Here is a 14,846-nt window from a genome sequence, read left to right as displayed (position 1 = left end):
AGTGGGGCGGCGGGCCGGCCCCGCGCCGCCCGGGGCAGTCCCGTTAGCTCGCCCGGGGCGTCCCCGCCGGCCTCACGTGCGCCCACCATAGGCCCGAGGCGCAGCCTCCCCCAGCAGGCCTCCGCAGGGCCGCCTTTATCTTCTGGCGGGGGCGGCACGGGGGTTTTGTTATTGTTGTTATTGCTGTCGCTCTTCCCCTTTCTCCTGCCTTTCCAAGCGGGGACGAGACGAGCCCCTCTGCGCTGGGGCCCTAGCCCCTGCCCTTCTCCCAGCTCACCTACCCCACTGCCTGTAGGACTGCCAAAACCCACCTCCCGCGTCGGGGGAGATTTGGGCGGGATTGCCGAGTCCGGGAGGTTTTCTGGCCTTGAAGGACTCTCTCTTTTGCCTTGCCCAGGCATATGGGGAATTCTAACAGTTCTATAGTTTGCAGTGGGGCGGGGACAATACATGCCTAAGGAGGTGCCCGGTATGAGAAATGACATGGAAAAGGGGATGGATTGTGTTCAGCATCGTCTGTGGAGGTTAAATATCTAGTATGTACAGCTTAGCTGAGTTAATGTTGCTCTAGGGCCTTAACTCTTGCAAACTTGAGAATCGGAAGGCAACGTTATAGTTGCATTAAGGAAAATATTTGCCGTTTATAAGCATTTACTACCGTGTAAGAGTAATGGGTGACTCATTATTACACCACAGATATGTAGCTGCTCCCCACCAGATACGCAGTTAATATACCTAGGTATATCTTGATTAACTGCTAGAATCTGAACTCCTGTTCTATTGGGTTTAAGGAAATAAGCATCCCTGATGGTCCTCCCCCTTTTCCCTAGAAACATCTCTATGCCTTAGAAGGCCTTGGGAAAAACCTTTTTTCAACCCTATGTACCACTTTGTCAGTATAGTTTATCCTGGCTAGCATAATGGTGCGTTACTGGGTTATGCCGGACAAAGTAGTAACCTACTTCTTGTTCTGGATTTAATCCGTATTAGAAATGTTATATGTAGTGAATACATGGGGGTTGGAACAAGGACCATGCTTGTATTGGGATGCCTTTCTTTCAGTAATGTAAACTTCCTTTTAATTGTCATGCATTTTTCTAGTAAAAGCTCTGCAAGTCTGCAATAAAAATGGCCTCCAATAAAACTACATTGGTAAGTTCATGCACACCTAAAGTATATAAGGATTTAATCAACATATTTTTCTTCAAACTTATAACTTGGCATCTCCATTTAAAAGATACATCCACATCTCCCCTCCCCAGCATTATTCTGACCAAAATTTCAGATCCAGAAAGTAAGGCTACTAGAAAGGACATTGTCTTTGGCTTTAATAAATCTGCCATTTCTAAAGAGGCTTGTTGGGAAAAAAAAAAATAAAATTAAAGGACTCTGCACTATTTCATCTGTCCTACAGTAGAAAACACTAAGGATTTTTTTAGCCTCCTTTCAGCACACCATGTAATTCATCATATATGTAAAAAAATAAAATCCAAATCATGTATTCATTTAATTTCTCCCAGTGTATTTGGAGAAAACTAATTGCCTGAGAAAAGGCAGTCTTTACAGATGAAAAATAACGTTACTGGGAAATAATGTGGCGTAGTTAAGATGCCTTTTGAAATGATTTTTAACAAATAACAGTTTCTTTGAATTTCATAGGAGCAGAGATTATCAGATGTCAACCCCTCCTGGACCGTTTTAATGATGCATTCATGGATCTCAAGTCCTGTAAAGCTTTGCTTGACGTTAAAATATGGACTTCTAAGGGCAATTGGTTGCTGGTTACCATTCAACTAATAATGATGTATAGTTTTGTGAAAGAGAACTGAAAAAGTATAGTGTGAGATGCATCTTGAGGTTGAGGCAGGGAAGTAAGCAAAAATACAAGTGTACGATTCAAAATTTGGATAGCAGAACAAAATTCAAAATTTGGATAGCAGAACAACTGATTTATAATGCACTCAAAAGGCCTGTTCTTAAATTGACTGAAATGATTACTGGTTGACCCAGATTGAGATATATTAAAAACTTGTATTAACTCCTGGCTTAGAAGTGCAATGGAGTGCTTCCCTTATATTATACGACAACAAACTATTTTAAAAGATTTCGCCAAGGTGAATGTCTGAACTTTCTGTTAGTAGTTGATTGCCCACTTTTCCCTAATTTGAGGAAGAGAAGGAGTTAGCCAGCCTGGGGAGGGGGTGCCAGAGAGAGAGGAAAGAATCTGTGAATGCAGTATTTTTAATCTTTTGATGATGTTGAGAATTTTGCTGCACAGGTCAGGAAAATCAGTTATGGTTTCCATGGGAACCATAACTAATTCTGCTTCATTATGTATTTTTATGCAAAACCTAAACGTATTAAGGGATAGCGTAGCTCTGGAACTGTAATTCCGATTTTGTTACCTCTTGTATGTTAAAACACTTCACCACAGTGTCACGTCCGTGTTTTAATCTTGTCCCTCAAAGAAAGAGTGGTTATCCACAGATCTGCATTTGTCATATGTGACTTATGAATGCAGAAAGAGAAATGAGCCATAGATGTGTGTTCAGTGGTCAAACGCCCAAGTTACAGCTTACAACATGCAACTCCAGCTAGAGAAGGGAGCTTCAGGGGTCCAGTGGACATTTAGCAACCTTTAACTTCAGTCAGGTACCACGTTCACTTGTGGGCTGAGATTTACATTGGCTTGTGTAATCTCAGAATGCACAGGTTTTTAACAAATGTTAAGTATTTCTGCAGGTGCTGCAATCAAGTATTATTTTCATAGGTTGAAAAGGCTCAAGAGTTTGGAAAGCAGTGCTGGTGCACACAAGACCTAATTAAACCTCTAGTATTTAAAACAAAAGGCAACATATCCTTGATTTTATTATTTCTTTCTGTACTTCCAGAAAAAAATACAGGGCCTCATGACATTCATTTTCTTCTGTGGAAGTTTATATAGACACCTAAGTCTTAGAAAGTAAAAAAAAAAAATTGTTGCTTTGATAGAGAAATCCAAAGCATTTATCTTTAAGTGACAAGAATTAGTGAAGCCAAAAAGGGTACCAGAAAACAGTCTTCCATTGAATGAAAGAATTTTAGTCTGATGGAGGTGTTCCCTACTTGTAGCCTGCTTGCCTCATTACCAGTAATTGTAATGTTATTACTATGGTACAGTGAGTCTGTGTCTTTTTTTTTTTCCCCCTGCTTTTTTTTGTTTGTTTGTTTTCCTCATCTCTACCCATTTCTCTTTTTCACACTTTAATTTCTTGAAAGAAGCTGCCTACATAGAAGTGTTGGACATCTTCATGTTTTTATTTTCCTTCCATTTCAGTCTTACATTCTTTTTCCTGTGGAGGCAAAAAAAGCCAGTGTGCCTAAGTTGACACTTTTCAGACATGAATGCTGTGGTCAAAATATACCTGGGATATGCAGGCAGTTAAAATTTAATTGGAAGTACATGCTCTGTTTTAGATAATCTCTCTTCTATGCTTCCAAATCAAAACAAATGTCACATGAGATATAATCATATATGGAAACTTGCTGTTTAAAAGAGAAAACTTGAAACTTTTCCTGGTCTTCGTTGTTTGCACCTTCAGTTTATGGGTTCCTAACCAAAGTAAAGCTATTTTGGGGAGGGAGGGAAAAATTTAATTAGGAAAAATAAGACGCACAAAGACAGGGCTTTGGAAAGAAAGAATCAGCTTCAAATCTTCAGTTTACAAAGGGAAGACAGTTTTTCTTTGTCTAACTTTTTTTTTTTTACCTTTTACGACATCAAGACAAAATTCTACAAAGTCTAAACATTTGACAGTTTCAAAATTGCTTCACAATATTCTCAAACTAACCCACATTAATTCTAGAGAGGACTAGAGAAAGGCCGTCAAGCAAATAGAGGTGCTTTGTGATTTTTTGCTTGTTTGTTTTCTGTTCTATAGGAAGTACATTAGTAAGGAGTTAGTTCTGTCCGCTCTGATTTAGGGTGCTGCATGACTATATGTTTTAGGAGCTTAATACTGCTCCCATTAGTTTATGGCTGCCACTTTAACAATTTCCTTATAAGGTACAGTCCAAAATGGCAAGCAAACTGCTTTTGGTCTGCTAGTGCTCCAGAAATGTGATACAACAACATGATAGGCTTGTTCCAACCTTTATAAGATTACAAACAAGGAAATTCTGAAATGTGTCCTTCTATTACTATTTAATTGTGCCTTATTAAACTGGGAATGCCTTGAGGATGATGTGGATGTAATATTTATTTTAAGAACTTAAAGAATATTACTTGAAATATCAAATGTAAACTTAAACCACTTATAAAGTTTTTTAAGTTAGCAAAATTTCATTTACGTGTTAAGTGCTGTACTTAAGTGTAGCTGTCTTAAATTTCTGCACCTTTGTGACATCTGTTTGAATGTACGTTACATCGGTGCGTGGCTAAGAATGAGAAGGGACTGCAGTAATGGAATGCTCCTAGCATGTATCCTGTTCAATAGTTATGGGTTATTGTTGAGTATTTTGCTTATTGTAGCAATACACCATAAACTTTGCTCCCATCAGCTTCTCCTTTGTTTTTTGAAAAGGTAGTAACCACCTTTTTTGAAGTACCATCCCTTTTCTATTTTATGCATTTTCACAGTTACCTTACCACTTTACTTCTGCCTTATGCTGTTTCTTGCCCTCTGCCTTTTCACAGGCATAGAGTTAACTTTTAGAAGCTTCATAAATTTTTGAGCACGTAGCACTGAAAATTAAATTTATAAGGGGAGTAGAGGCACTGAGTGTATGGACAAAAGTATGTCACCTTTTTAAAAACTGGTGTTGTGTATCTCATTAAGCAACTGAAAAACCCCAGAACATTAGCATGTCTTGCTCAGGTTACCTGACCACATGCCCTAACATAAAAGGAGTCTGAGCTTCTGGCTTTAGTGTGAATAAGTACATGATTCTTTGCTGCTTACTGAGCAAAGTTGGATTTGGCCAGTGAAGTAACTGTGTAAAGCAAAACAATGAGTAATGTCATTCTGAATTTCTTTTGTAGCACAAAATGGGAAAGAAACAGAATGGCAAAGGTAAAAAAGTTGAAGAGGCAGAGCCTGAAGAATTTGTTGTGGAGAAAGTCCTGGACAGACGTGTTGTAAATGGAAAGGTGGAATACTACTTGAAGTGGAAAGGATTTACAGAGTAAGGCATTAACTGTTATTTTTTTCTGATAGAATGCTAAATACTAACCATTTATTTGAAATAACTGTGCAGAGAGGGGATTGAATGGTGGGGATACTTTTTCAAGAACCTCAAGGGAAGGACATCCATAAATGCATATTGAAGTGGGGCAGTCAAGTATGAAAATAAAATAGAAGATAGCTTAGTAGCTTAGTGTTTGTGTTACATAAAATGTTCCAAGACTTTTACCAAGTCTTTAGTGATCGTTCTTTTACCACTGTTCTTTGATTTAGCTTGTGTCAGTATCTATCAAGGTAAGCTAGACTGACAGTTGTTATATTTATATACGTGGTGGAATGAATGTTGCTTCTGAGTAAGAAATTTTGCAGGGATTTAAACTGTAGGCAGCTCTGAAGCAATGAATATGAAGCAGATAGTTTGCTTATTATTCACTTTTCTGAACTGCTTTCAAATTAGATGAATTTGCATAAGGAATTCTGTGGCATGGTTGCCTTCATTAGGCATACCTGAAAGGTATCTTCTGAGTCTCTTTCCCAGGACTTATGGCAGCACAAGAAAACCTTACAGTGGACTTACGAAGGTGATTGTTAAAGAAGGCACGTAGTTATGCCTCCTCTCTCCCGTGACACTTTGCCTGCTTTACTAGCTGAAAAAAGGCGATGAACCTACCATTTGAACATAAGTAGTTACATATGCAGTCAAATTATTGTTGCATTGCAACATTCTGCATTCTAGCACCTGAAATTGTGTAGTGATAAGTGATAAGATAAAAGCAAAACGTGTTTAGTATTCAAGGGTCTGATCTGAAGTTGTAAAAATATGTTTTAGTAACTGCAGTTAATTTTTAGGCATCCTGCTTGTGCAGTAGCACTGTGGCAGTATTTGTGCATGAGGACTTCTGGTGAGGTGCTTAGTTGTTGTAGGGAACATTCATGGACTTCTTAAAATTTTAGTTAACAAAATGCACACTTACTGGAACATTTACAGTGCCCAGCTGTGGACGTGGAGCCTTTGTTCCCTCCTGTAGTTGGCTGAAGGAAGGAGATAGTTCTAGGTATAGTTGATCTCAGTGCTCAGAGACAACTTTTGAGAGTGTTCCTCATATACAGAAGCTTAGACCTGCGTACTTGCACTGTTCGTAGTGAGTGTTGTGTACATTCTGTTCTCTGTAAGTCTTAGTGCTTATATCATATGGTTTGTTTGCATGGACAGTCTTTAGAGGAACCAGGGAAGGGAGTCAGTTTAAATGGACAGGTAGGTTTTGGTAGGGTGGGGATTGCTTGTTTTAACTCCTATGATCCCACCCAGATCATAAGGGTTAATAGAGCTGCTTATTCTGTATCTCCAGCTTAAAAACATTGTTTTTCAACAATAGCAGAGCATGTTTTTTTCAGTCATCAAGTGCAGTACATGAAGGTTACTAGAGGTGGCAAGATGAGAATTCTTAGGTTTAAGAAACCCGCCTTACATAATCAGAAAAAAATTAACTTGCTTAAGGTGAGCCATGTGGCTAGTTTTACATTTTTCTTCTTTTCCTAGTTTTACATAAATGTATGTATGTTTCAGTGCTGACAACACATGGGAACCTGAAGAAAACTTAGATTGTCCAGAGCTAATCGAAGCTTTTCTGAACTCTCAGAAAGCTGGTAAAGAAAAAACAGATGGTGCCAAAAGAAAGTCTTTGTCAGATAGCGAATCTGATGATAGTAAATCAAAGAAAAAGCGTGATTCTGTAAGTATATGTTCATGTGCTAAGCTTTGTTTTTCCTGTGTCTCTTCCCTACCTCTCCATCCCCACCCCCCCCCAAAATCCTGTTGTGATTTTGAGAACAAGACCAAACATGGGTTTAAAACTGTAAAAATCGCACAGCATCTGAAACTGTGGTTTGAAAAGGATAATCATTCATGGTGGTTAATGAGACTATCCAAATGGTGGGTGAAAAGTGAGTGATGGACAACATGACTAAAAAGTTCTTGCATTGTCCCATGATGCTTACTGAATAATTGAAAGTAAGACTGGTTAAGAGTTATTTATGAATGATATTAATTGATCAGTTTGTATTAGAGAAAAATTTCATTAATGGAACAAAGATGAAGTTCTGTTTTGGCTTTCATATTTAGCATATGATTTTAAATAGGTGAGTGGCCAGATGGCAAAATGTGAAGACCAGTCAGTTACTTAGATTAGGACCAGACATGATGGTGGAGAGGGAGTAGAAAGGATGACTGAAGAAAGGCTACCTTTTCTTAAAGGTCTGGGTTTCTCCTACAATTTAAATGAACAAACAACATGACAGATTTAGTGCTGATAAGTACAAAACAATGCACATATAATAATGTGCTCAATAGTTCGCATTTTTCTCTGTAAACTGTAAAACTCGCAATTTGAAACGAAACTCATTGGCAATGTCAGTGGTTTACTGAAGACAGCTGATGGATGTGTGGTTACTGTCAAAAAAGTTGGAAGGCATGAGAAGGAGTAGTTGATGAATAATACAAAGAATATTTTAGTTTCTGTATAAAGTCAGTTGTGTGTCTCCATCTGGTATAGTAGTGGCCACTGTCTCAAAAAGAATATTGTGAACCTAGAGGAACTAATACAGGAAATAATTGTGATATTCCCTACCACCAGTGTGATCTCAGTGAGCCAAGAAGAGTTGAGGTATTCCCCAAGGGTTCAGTTTCATGGTTGGCTTAAGTCAACCCAAGTCAGTTGTTTTGCTGAAAAGGATGTGTTTTTCCCATTTTCAGGAGTGCACTTGTGCTTTGCCTCTTTTGTTGCTTTTACTGGCCATGATTATTTGTTTATATACTATAAGGATTTTTAGATCATTTGTTTCATCTATTGAGTTTTCAGCAATAAATGCTAGAAACATTCATGTAAAATTCCTTCATTATTACTCTACGCATGAATGACTTGGCCTGAAGATCAGTCATGAAAAAATAAAATTAATGTAATCTTCAGACAATTATATGTAATTATAGCTTTTATAATTATGTAAGGTTATATTTTTTGTTCTGATATACACATATATAAATATACATAAGAATGCGTATATCTAGCTCTAACGCCAAAACAGAATTTTATCTTAAACTAGATAACAATCTTCTAACTTACTCAATAGGTTGATAAACCAAGAGGGTTTGCAAGGGGTCTTGATCCTGAGCGGATAATTGGGGCTACGGATAGCAGTGGAGAGCTTATGTTCCTCATGAAATGGTAAGTCTTACATCCACAATTCTTGTCCATATTAAGGGAGTGCGGGTAGTTGCACTTAGGTTAATGAGACAACTTAGTTTCAGGAGTAAGACAGAGAAGCTGGTAGTCTGCTTATTAACCTTGTATTCTTAGGAAAACAAGGCTTCTATAATCAGTTTAGGACTTAATCCCCCTTCCCTCAAAACCCAAAATAACTTTAGTTTCTATTGGTTCAGTTTTACAGAAGTAGAAATTTGAAAGGTAAATTCTGATAAAATATGGAAAAATTGGCATTTGTGTAGAAAAGCTGGATCTCAGTAGTGTTCTTGTTGAGGGAATGGCAGGCAGAAACCCAGCTTTACGTGTTCCAGTAAGCACAAGCCAGCTGCTGGATAGCCAACCATTTAACCAACCATAGTGCCAGCTGTTCTGTGTGCAACCAAGTGGAATTGGAACCAACTAGTAGAGGAAGGTGAGGTTGAGATGAAGAATAAACAATATGAAGGAGAGGTTTATCGTTATGGGCTAGTAAGAGGGGAAAGTGATGGGGGGAGTTTGTGTTGTTGGGAGGGTAGGTGGAGACCAGCTTCATTAGCTACAGTGTTGACAGAAGGACTTCTTGCCTTGTGAACAAGTAGGATAAAATTAGTACTTTTTTCCAGTGTTGAGAATACAAGAGGTTGAATTAACATTTGCTGGGATCAGATTTCTTATGGTGGTGGGATGAGAAGAATGATAGCTTTCCACAGCCTTTGAGAAGAGCATAATTTTCTGAATGGAGTCAAACTGAGTGGTCTCCAGATAAACTTGTCATGTGATGTGTCTGGACTGCTGAAGATTAGTGTTTTGAAAGATTCTGTCTCCCTTCTGCCTTTTCAAATTCTCTATAAATTTTATGTGAAACTTAGAAGAATTGCAAAATATAGATTGTGACTATTTGAATTTCTGTAGTGACAATTGGCAAAATCAAACATGAAACATACAAGAAGCAGCTTCTTTTTTTGTTTAGTTCAGTTGCAGTTGATTAGTTTTTCATAACTGATTGTAGGCAACAAACATAGATATGAATATGTATGCCCAAAACTGACTTGTAAAGGCAGCATACACTTTAAAATGGAATCTGAAGCATGTCAGACTGGAAAGTTTGTTTTATTACCCCAAGACAGCATCAAGAATAGCAGTATGAAATACAGCAAATTACTTGCATAAACAGTAAATGTAATTTGGATGCAAGTACCACCTCTTAAGACTGATGCTACTGATTTTTAAAAGTCTCACTTTGAAGTTTTGATTATGCTTTAAAGGACAAAATTAGCAAAGTTTTACTTCTTTCATTACATACTGCAATAGGTAACTGTATAAATGGTTCCATTTGAATAGCGTTTTCCTTTCAAACAGAAAAAAATATGGGAAGGGAAGGAAGATGCAGCTATAGAAACCTTGCCATTAGGATGGAAATTCTTGGTAGCTATAGTGAAAGGTATACTGAAAACTGATTTCTAGCTGATGTTCTTTTCAGAATGTATGACCTATCAAGAGCTGCTAAATTTATTGAATTAATGATTATGCATTTTCTTAAATCCCACTCTCTTCTACATCAGGAAAGACTCTGATGAGGCAGATCTGGTGCTGGCCAAAGAAGCTAACGTGAAGTGTCCTCAGATTGTAATCGCTTTTTATGAAGAGCGACTAACTTGGCATTCATGCCCAGAAGATGAAGCACAATAATTGTTTGCATTGCTTTTTTATATATATGAATATTAAAACCTGAAATTTGATTTATTAGCAATGTGAGAAACATACATTCTAACAAGAATCAAATTTGATATTTTTTTGAAGTAGTATGTTTTGCATCAACAGCGAGTAAATAAAAGCTTTCTGCAACTTGTTTCATTTATCACAAGAGAGCATTTGATACTACTACTTCCTCCATATTAGGTAAAAGCTTTTATAAAAAGTTCATAAACTTCCATAGTTATTACAGAATCATAATGAATGTCTAAACAAACTCACAGATGTTTTGTAGTCTTCTATACTATTGATGTGCATGTATCTTCTTTACCCAAACCTAGCCCTTTAAACCTGTAGAATCATTCTTTTTAGTATTTGGGATCACTTGGTCTCAAGAAGACCAGGTGAAAACTAACTTTGTAGTAATTTGAATGTTATCAGACTGTATATTGTTTACTTTATTGTAAATACTGGTGAACAGTGGTCAATAAAATAGTTTTATATTCTTCCTTTATACTGATAGGCTGTGACTCTTTTGAAGCGGTATGATATTTCTGAACTTTTGATATGTTAAGCTCTCAATTCGTAATATATTTAACTATAAGTTGTTTTTTGGGGGGTAGATTGATTAATTAATATTACCCCATTGCTACTCTGTAATCACAATACCAGACAAATACCAGGCTTTGATTCTTTGTATTTTTTTGGTGAACAATGCCTGAAGCATTTTTTTTCTAGTCAGGAAAGGCTTGTGAAATGAATGTGCTTCGGGTACTTGTTTAAATCACAGATAGCAACCATACTGCCTAGGTATGGCTGCTGGTCACAAGGCCAAGTGGCCTCTGCAGATATACTAGGAAATATTTGACATGTGTTGACAGTATCAGCCTTTGCTTTAATTTCAGGTCTTAATACAAGGCTACAGTGTAACTAGCGGTGGTTTGGATGGAATTATTCTTCATGCCATTGCCTGAAGAATACTTGCATAGCTCTGCCTTTAAAGTGGAATATTTTAATGAAGATACTTAAGTCATATACTTTAAACAAAAGACTTTGTTTCTCTTTCAGATTGAATTTTAAAATAAGTCCTATAATCAGCTGCTTGGAGAATGCCTTCAGAAGGGCAGAAGTAAGGGGTGGGGAACTCAGGGGGAGGAAAGTTGCCTTTTTCCATTCTTTCTCCAGTTGCCATTCCTCTTTTCACTTGCTTTCATCTGCATGCCTTCTTTTATTTGTGTTTTGACTACCATGGTATAGTTTGCCTTGAGGCTGTGCCTCTCCACATGTCAGTGGCCAAGCTTGTTTCAGAATTCCCCTTGATATTAGAGTTTTGATTAAAAAAAAAAAAAAAAATCCTGTAATATGCTACTGTCAGCATGCTAGGTGAGATTAAGATTGCCCAGCTATGCTTTCTTAGAAGGTTAAAATAGATGGGTATTCCTGGAAACCTTCACATGGTGTGCTGAGGAGCGAATAAAGGAATTTACTCTGCTTGATGTTCTTCCAATACTGTTTCACAAATCATTACTATAACTATTTGTCCTCACATAGTTTCAAAAGCTATTTACATTGTGAATCAAAACTTGTCATTGTAAAACACTTAATTATAGTTAAACAGTGCGGTGGCTAAACTGATGCTAAATTACCTTTTTATGTGTAACTGCTTTGTCTTGTCAAGATTTTGTTGTAACTGGGTTTGGGCAGAATTTAGTTGCCATCTCTCTGTGGCTGTAGGAAAAATCTGATAACCTCTGTTAGTGCAGGGGTTCCCTTGCACCAGGTAATGATAATTTCAGAGCTTAAGTAGCTTCTCTTGCCTGTTCCTTAGACAGATTACCCCAACTTGGTCGTATGTGTAAGTCTTCTACAGAGTTCATGGCTTAATTCTTTGGGGCCTATAATAGGAATATTTACACACCTAGTATATAGAATTCTGAAATCCTTGCTTTTTTACCCAGTAGCTTGAGAAATACCTGGGCTAAACAAGAATTCCAAAGCAGCTTGCGTTCTCTTGCTTGCTTCTGCAGTATGGAGTGCTTTTTAAAGAGTTTTAAAACTGTTATTCTACAGGTTGCTTTTTATTGTTTGAAACTTTGCCATTTCTATACTTTGTTTCAAGTGTGGATATCAAGTTTATATGAAGTTGCTGATTTGAAGCGATACCGGTTAAATGATTGATTTAAATTATCGGTTATTGTAAGTGGTAGACCTAGAAATTTTTGTTGGAAAGTTGATTCTCCTCAATTTGTAACCCTTAAAATATAGATTTGCAAGTAGATACAGCTTTTGCATTATATTTGGTTCTTCCTTCTGACTATCTGTAAAAATGCACTGTATTCACATTTAAACAACCTTACAGCTTGATAGACAATTACTTAGTTTTCTAATTCTTTACATTATGATGGTAGAAATGTTGACTGGTATTTGTTTCCTTTTTTTTTTTCTCCTCACTTTGTGTCAAACTGCATTTTGATAGTAATGAAATGCAACACTTTAAATTTAGTTACACGTTATGTAAAATTATGCTGAATGTGCTGCAAACATATGCAAAAAGGTAACAGATGTTATTAATTTAAAATAACTGATTAAATAAATGAGATATCTTCTGTAGTTAGTGAGTTGTATGGAGGTTTCTGGTCATTGTCCTTTCTTATACCAAAACAAATAGGTTTCAGGCTGTCATTTCATGATCACTCTGTGTTGATGCTGCTGTCCTGAAAAAAAACAACAAAAAAACCCGCAGTTGTGTTTGCTCCAGCACTACTTCTCACCCTGGCTGAAGAAAATACTCAAGTTAAATGTAACCAGGTAGTGCTAGATTATGCAAAATTCAAATCATGATCAGTTATGGCATCATCTTCTCGCAGCCTGGTTCTTACTTCTTTGCTAGGAAAGAATAAAACTCCTAATTTGTTCATTAATATTGAATTAATTGCAAATTAATTAAAGACCAATTGCTGTTAAATGGAATAAAACCTTGGTACCTGCAAAAAAAGCTGTCGGCACTGCAAGTGAATTTTATCAGTTCAGCACAAAGAGATTTTACATGCTTCATGGTAATTCTTCTAGATTTATGGTCCAGTTCTCTTTAAAAATGCTTGACAGTTTCTTAACAATAGATTATAGCACGTTTAGGACTCCAGATATGTTGCCATAATTTCAAAGGTAACTAGAGGTATGTTCTTTAACTGCAAATTATTATTTCTCGTAGTCACTTACCTGAATTAGGCTCTTGCACTATAGATTATTATCTTCCTCTCCTGTTCTAAGACCTTTCTCCAACATCCTCAGCATTTTCCTTAGTGTTGGTGTCCTTGTCTTTCTGTTTGGAGTTTCTTCTCGAAATGCCACCTTTTATTCAACTTTGAAGCAGCTTGTGTTAAGACACGTCTACTCTGCTGACAGAGGCCTCTCTCTAAACTAGGACTAGCAGCCAAGCCAGATGCCCCCAAATTTGTTTCTGAGGTGCCTCCCCCAAAATGAAAAGCCTTACTGCACAGACTTGCTGTACCTTACAAACCGAAGTGCAGTACCATGGAAATAAGGCTGTATGGTTCCTGGGCCAAAACGTTGCAGGGTCAAATGGAGCCACATTTTTCCTGGTAGATCTCTGAAGCTTTGTCTCCACTTGCTCAAGGAGTTGTGCTGTGTTTTACAGAGTGAATATGCTGACTAGCTGTTGGGTTTATCTGTCTGGTATGTATACTGTTCCCTGGCAATTTCCTTCTGATATGTTTTCCTGTTCTCCCAGCCTTTAATTGTGCCAACACTTGAGAGGATGTGCACCAGCTGAGGTAAAAGTGTTTGGTAGTACCTTCATCTCAGCAGGACCTGGGAAGAGCTGCAGAAGCTTTAAGCTTCGCTCCTTCTCCTTCCTGTTTGACAATCCCAGCCATCAGCTTGGGTAACATGAGATCTTTTTGAAGTTCAAATGGAAAACTTCCATCTCCCAAAATCCCTTCAGGGACTCCTATCAAAGTATTCTGGGCTCTCATTTCAAATAAATGATAGATGGTTTAAGCTAAAAAAAAAAACGCCAAGGAAAATTGAAGCACTTGTCACAGAGAAAGAGCCTGCAATTGTTTCACCCCCATGCAAGCAGGAGCAGTGCTTTTCTTCCTTGTAAAGTGCTGTGGGATTTATTAATGTGGTGAGAGAACTGGATATGATTCCCAGGGCTCCAGATGGCACTTGCCAGATGGGAGCTCATATTCTTTTGTCTAAAGATGCTGGTGTTGATGGCATGGTGTTTGAGAATGCAATAACCTTTTGTGATGGATTTTCTTACTAGATAATGGTTTTAGTAAGTGGTCAAGTACTCCCATTCATTGCAGTGTCTGTAAAATTATTTTAATCTGATGAAAAGGTAGCCCTACTGGGTATGGTATTGGATGGCAAGGTTTGGTTTGTTTCCTTGGTTGAATGTACAAATCCCTTACATATGCTAGACCAGTGGAGGCATCATTGGCTTCTACATCTGATTCCTTTACAAAAATGGTTTTCTTATTCAGGTCTACTGCTCTGCACAGAGTTCCCATTTGAAATCTGTGTGTATTTTTGCTTCAAAATCTTTGTCAAAAACATTGGGCCTTGTTGCCCGACATTTTATAAGCAGGGTCAACAATCAGGAGGTTATGTCTTTATAAAGAAAAGGCATGTTAAAGAAACTTAGAATCATAAAATCATTTGGATTGGAAAAGACCTTTAAGATCATCAAGTCCAACTGTTAACCTAACACTGCCAAGTCCACCAC

General features: G+C 37.5%; 1 protein-coding gene across 8 annotated transcripts in view; it reads left to right on the top strand.

Moving 5' to 3' along the window:
• CBX3 (chromobox homolog 3) overlaps positions 1–10,609 on the top strand; it is a 12,186-nt gene extending 1,577 nt beyond the window's left edge. For 2 of the 8 annotated variants that reach the window (XM_010577587.1, XM_010577586.1), the window contains exons 2-5: positions 5,021–5,163; positions 6,730–6,895; positions 8,289–8,383; positions 9,964–10,609. In XM_010577587.1, the coding sequence (XP_010575889.1) occupies positions 5,027–5,163; positions 6,730–6,895; positions 8,289–8,383; positions 9,964–10,090 (525 nt within the window). In that variant the 5' untranslated portion in view covers positions 5,021–5,026 and the 3' untranslated portion in view covers positions 10,091–10,609. Of the gene's footprint in view, positions 1–1,101; positions 1,153–1,659; positions 1,729–2,916; positions 3,131–5,020; positions 5,164–6,729; positions 6,896–8,288; positions 8,384–9,963 lie in introns of those variants that run through there. The other 6 variants (XM_010577582.1, XM_010577579.1, XM_010577584.1 and 3 more) reach the window with 6 other exon arrangements.
• Positions 10,610–14,846: the final 4,237 nt, after the last annotated feature.

Source organism: Haliaeetus leucocephalus, unplaced genomic scaffold, assembly GCF_000737465.1.
Source record: "Haliaeetus leucocephalus isolate CR32 unplaced genomic scaffold, Haliaeetus_leucocephalus-4.0 Scaffold566, whole genome shotgun sequence".
NCBI lineage: Eukaryota > Metazoa > Chordata > Aves > Accipitriformes > Accipitridae > Haliaeetus > Haliaeetus leucocephalus.
This window is presented reverse-complemented; position numbering and strand designations above follow the sequence as displayed.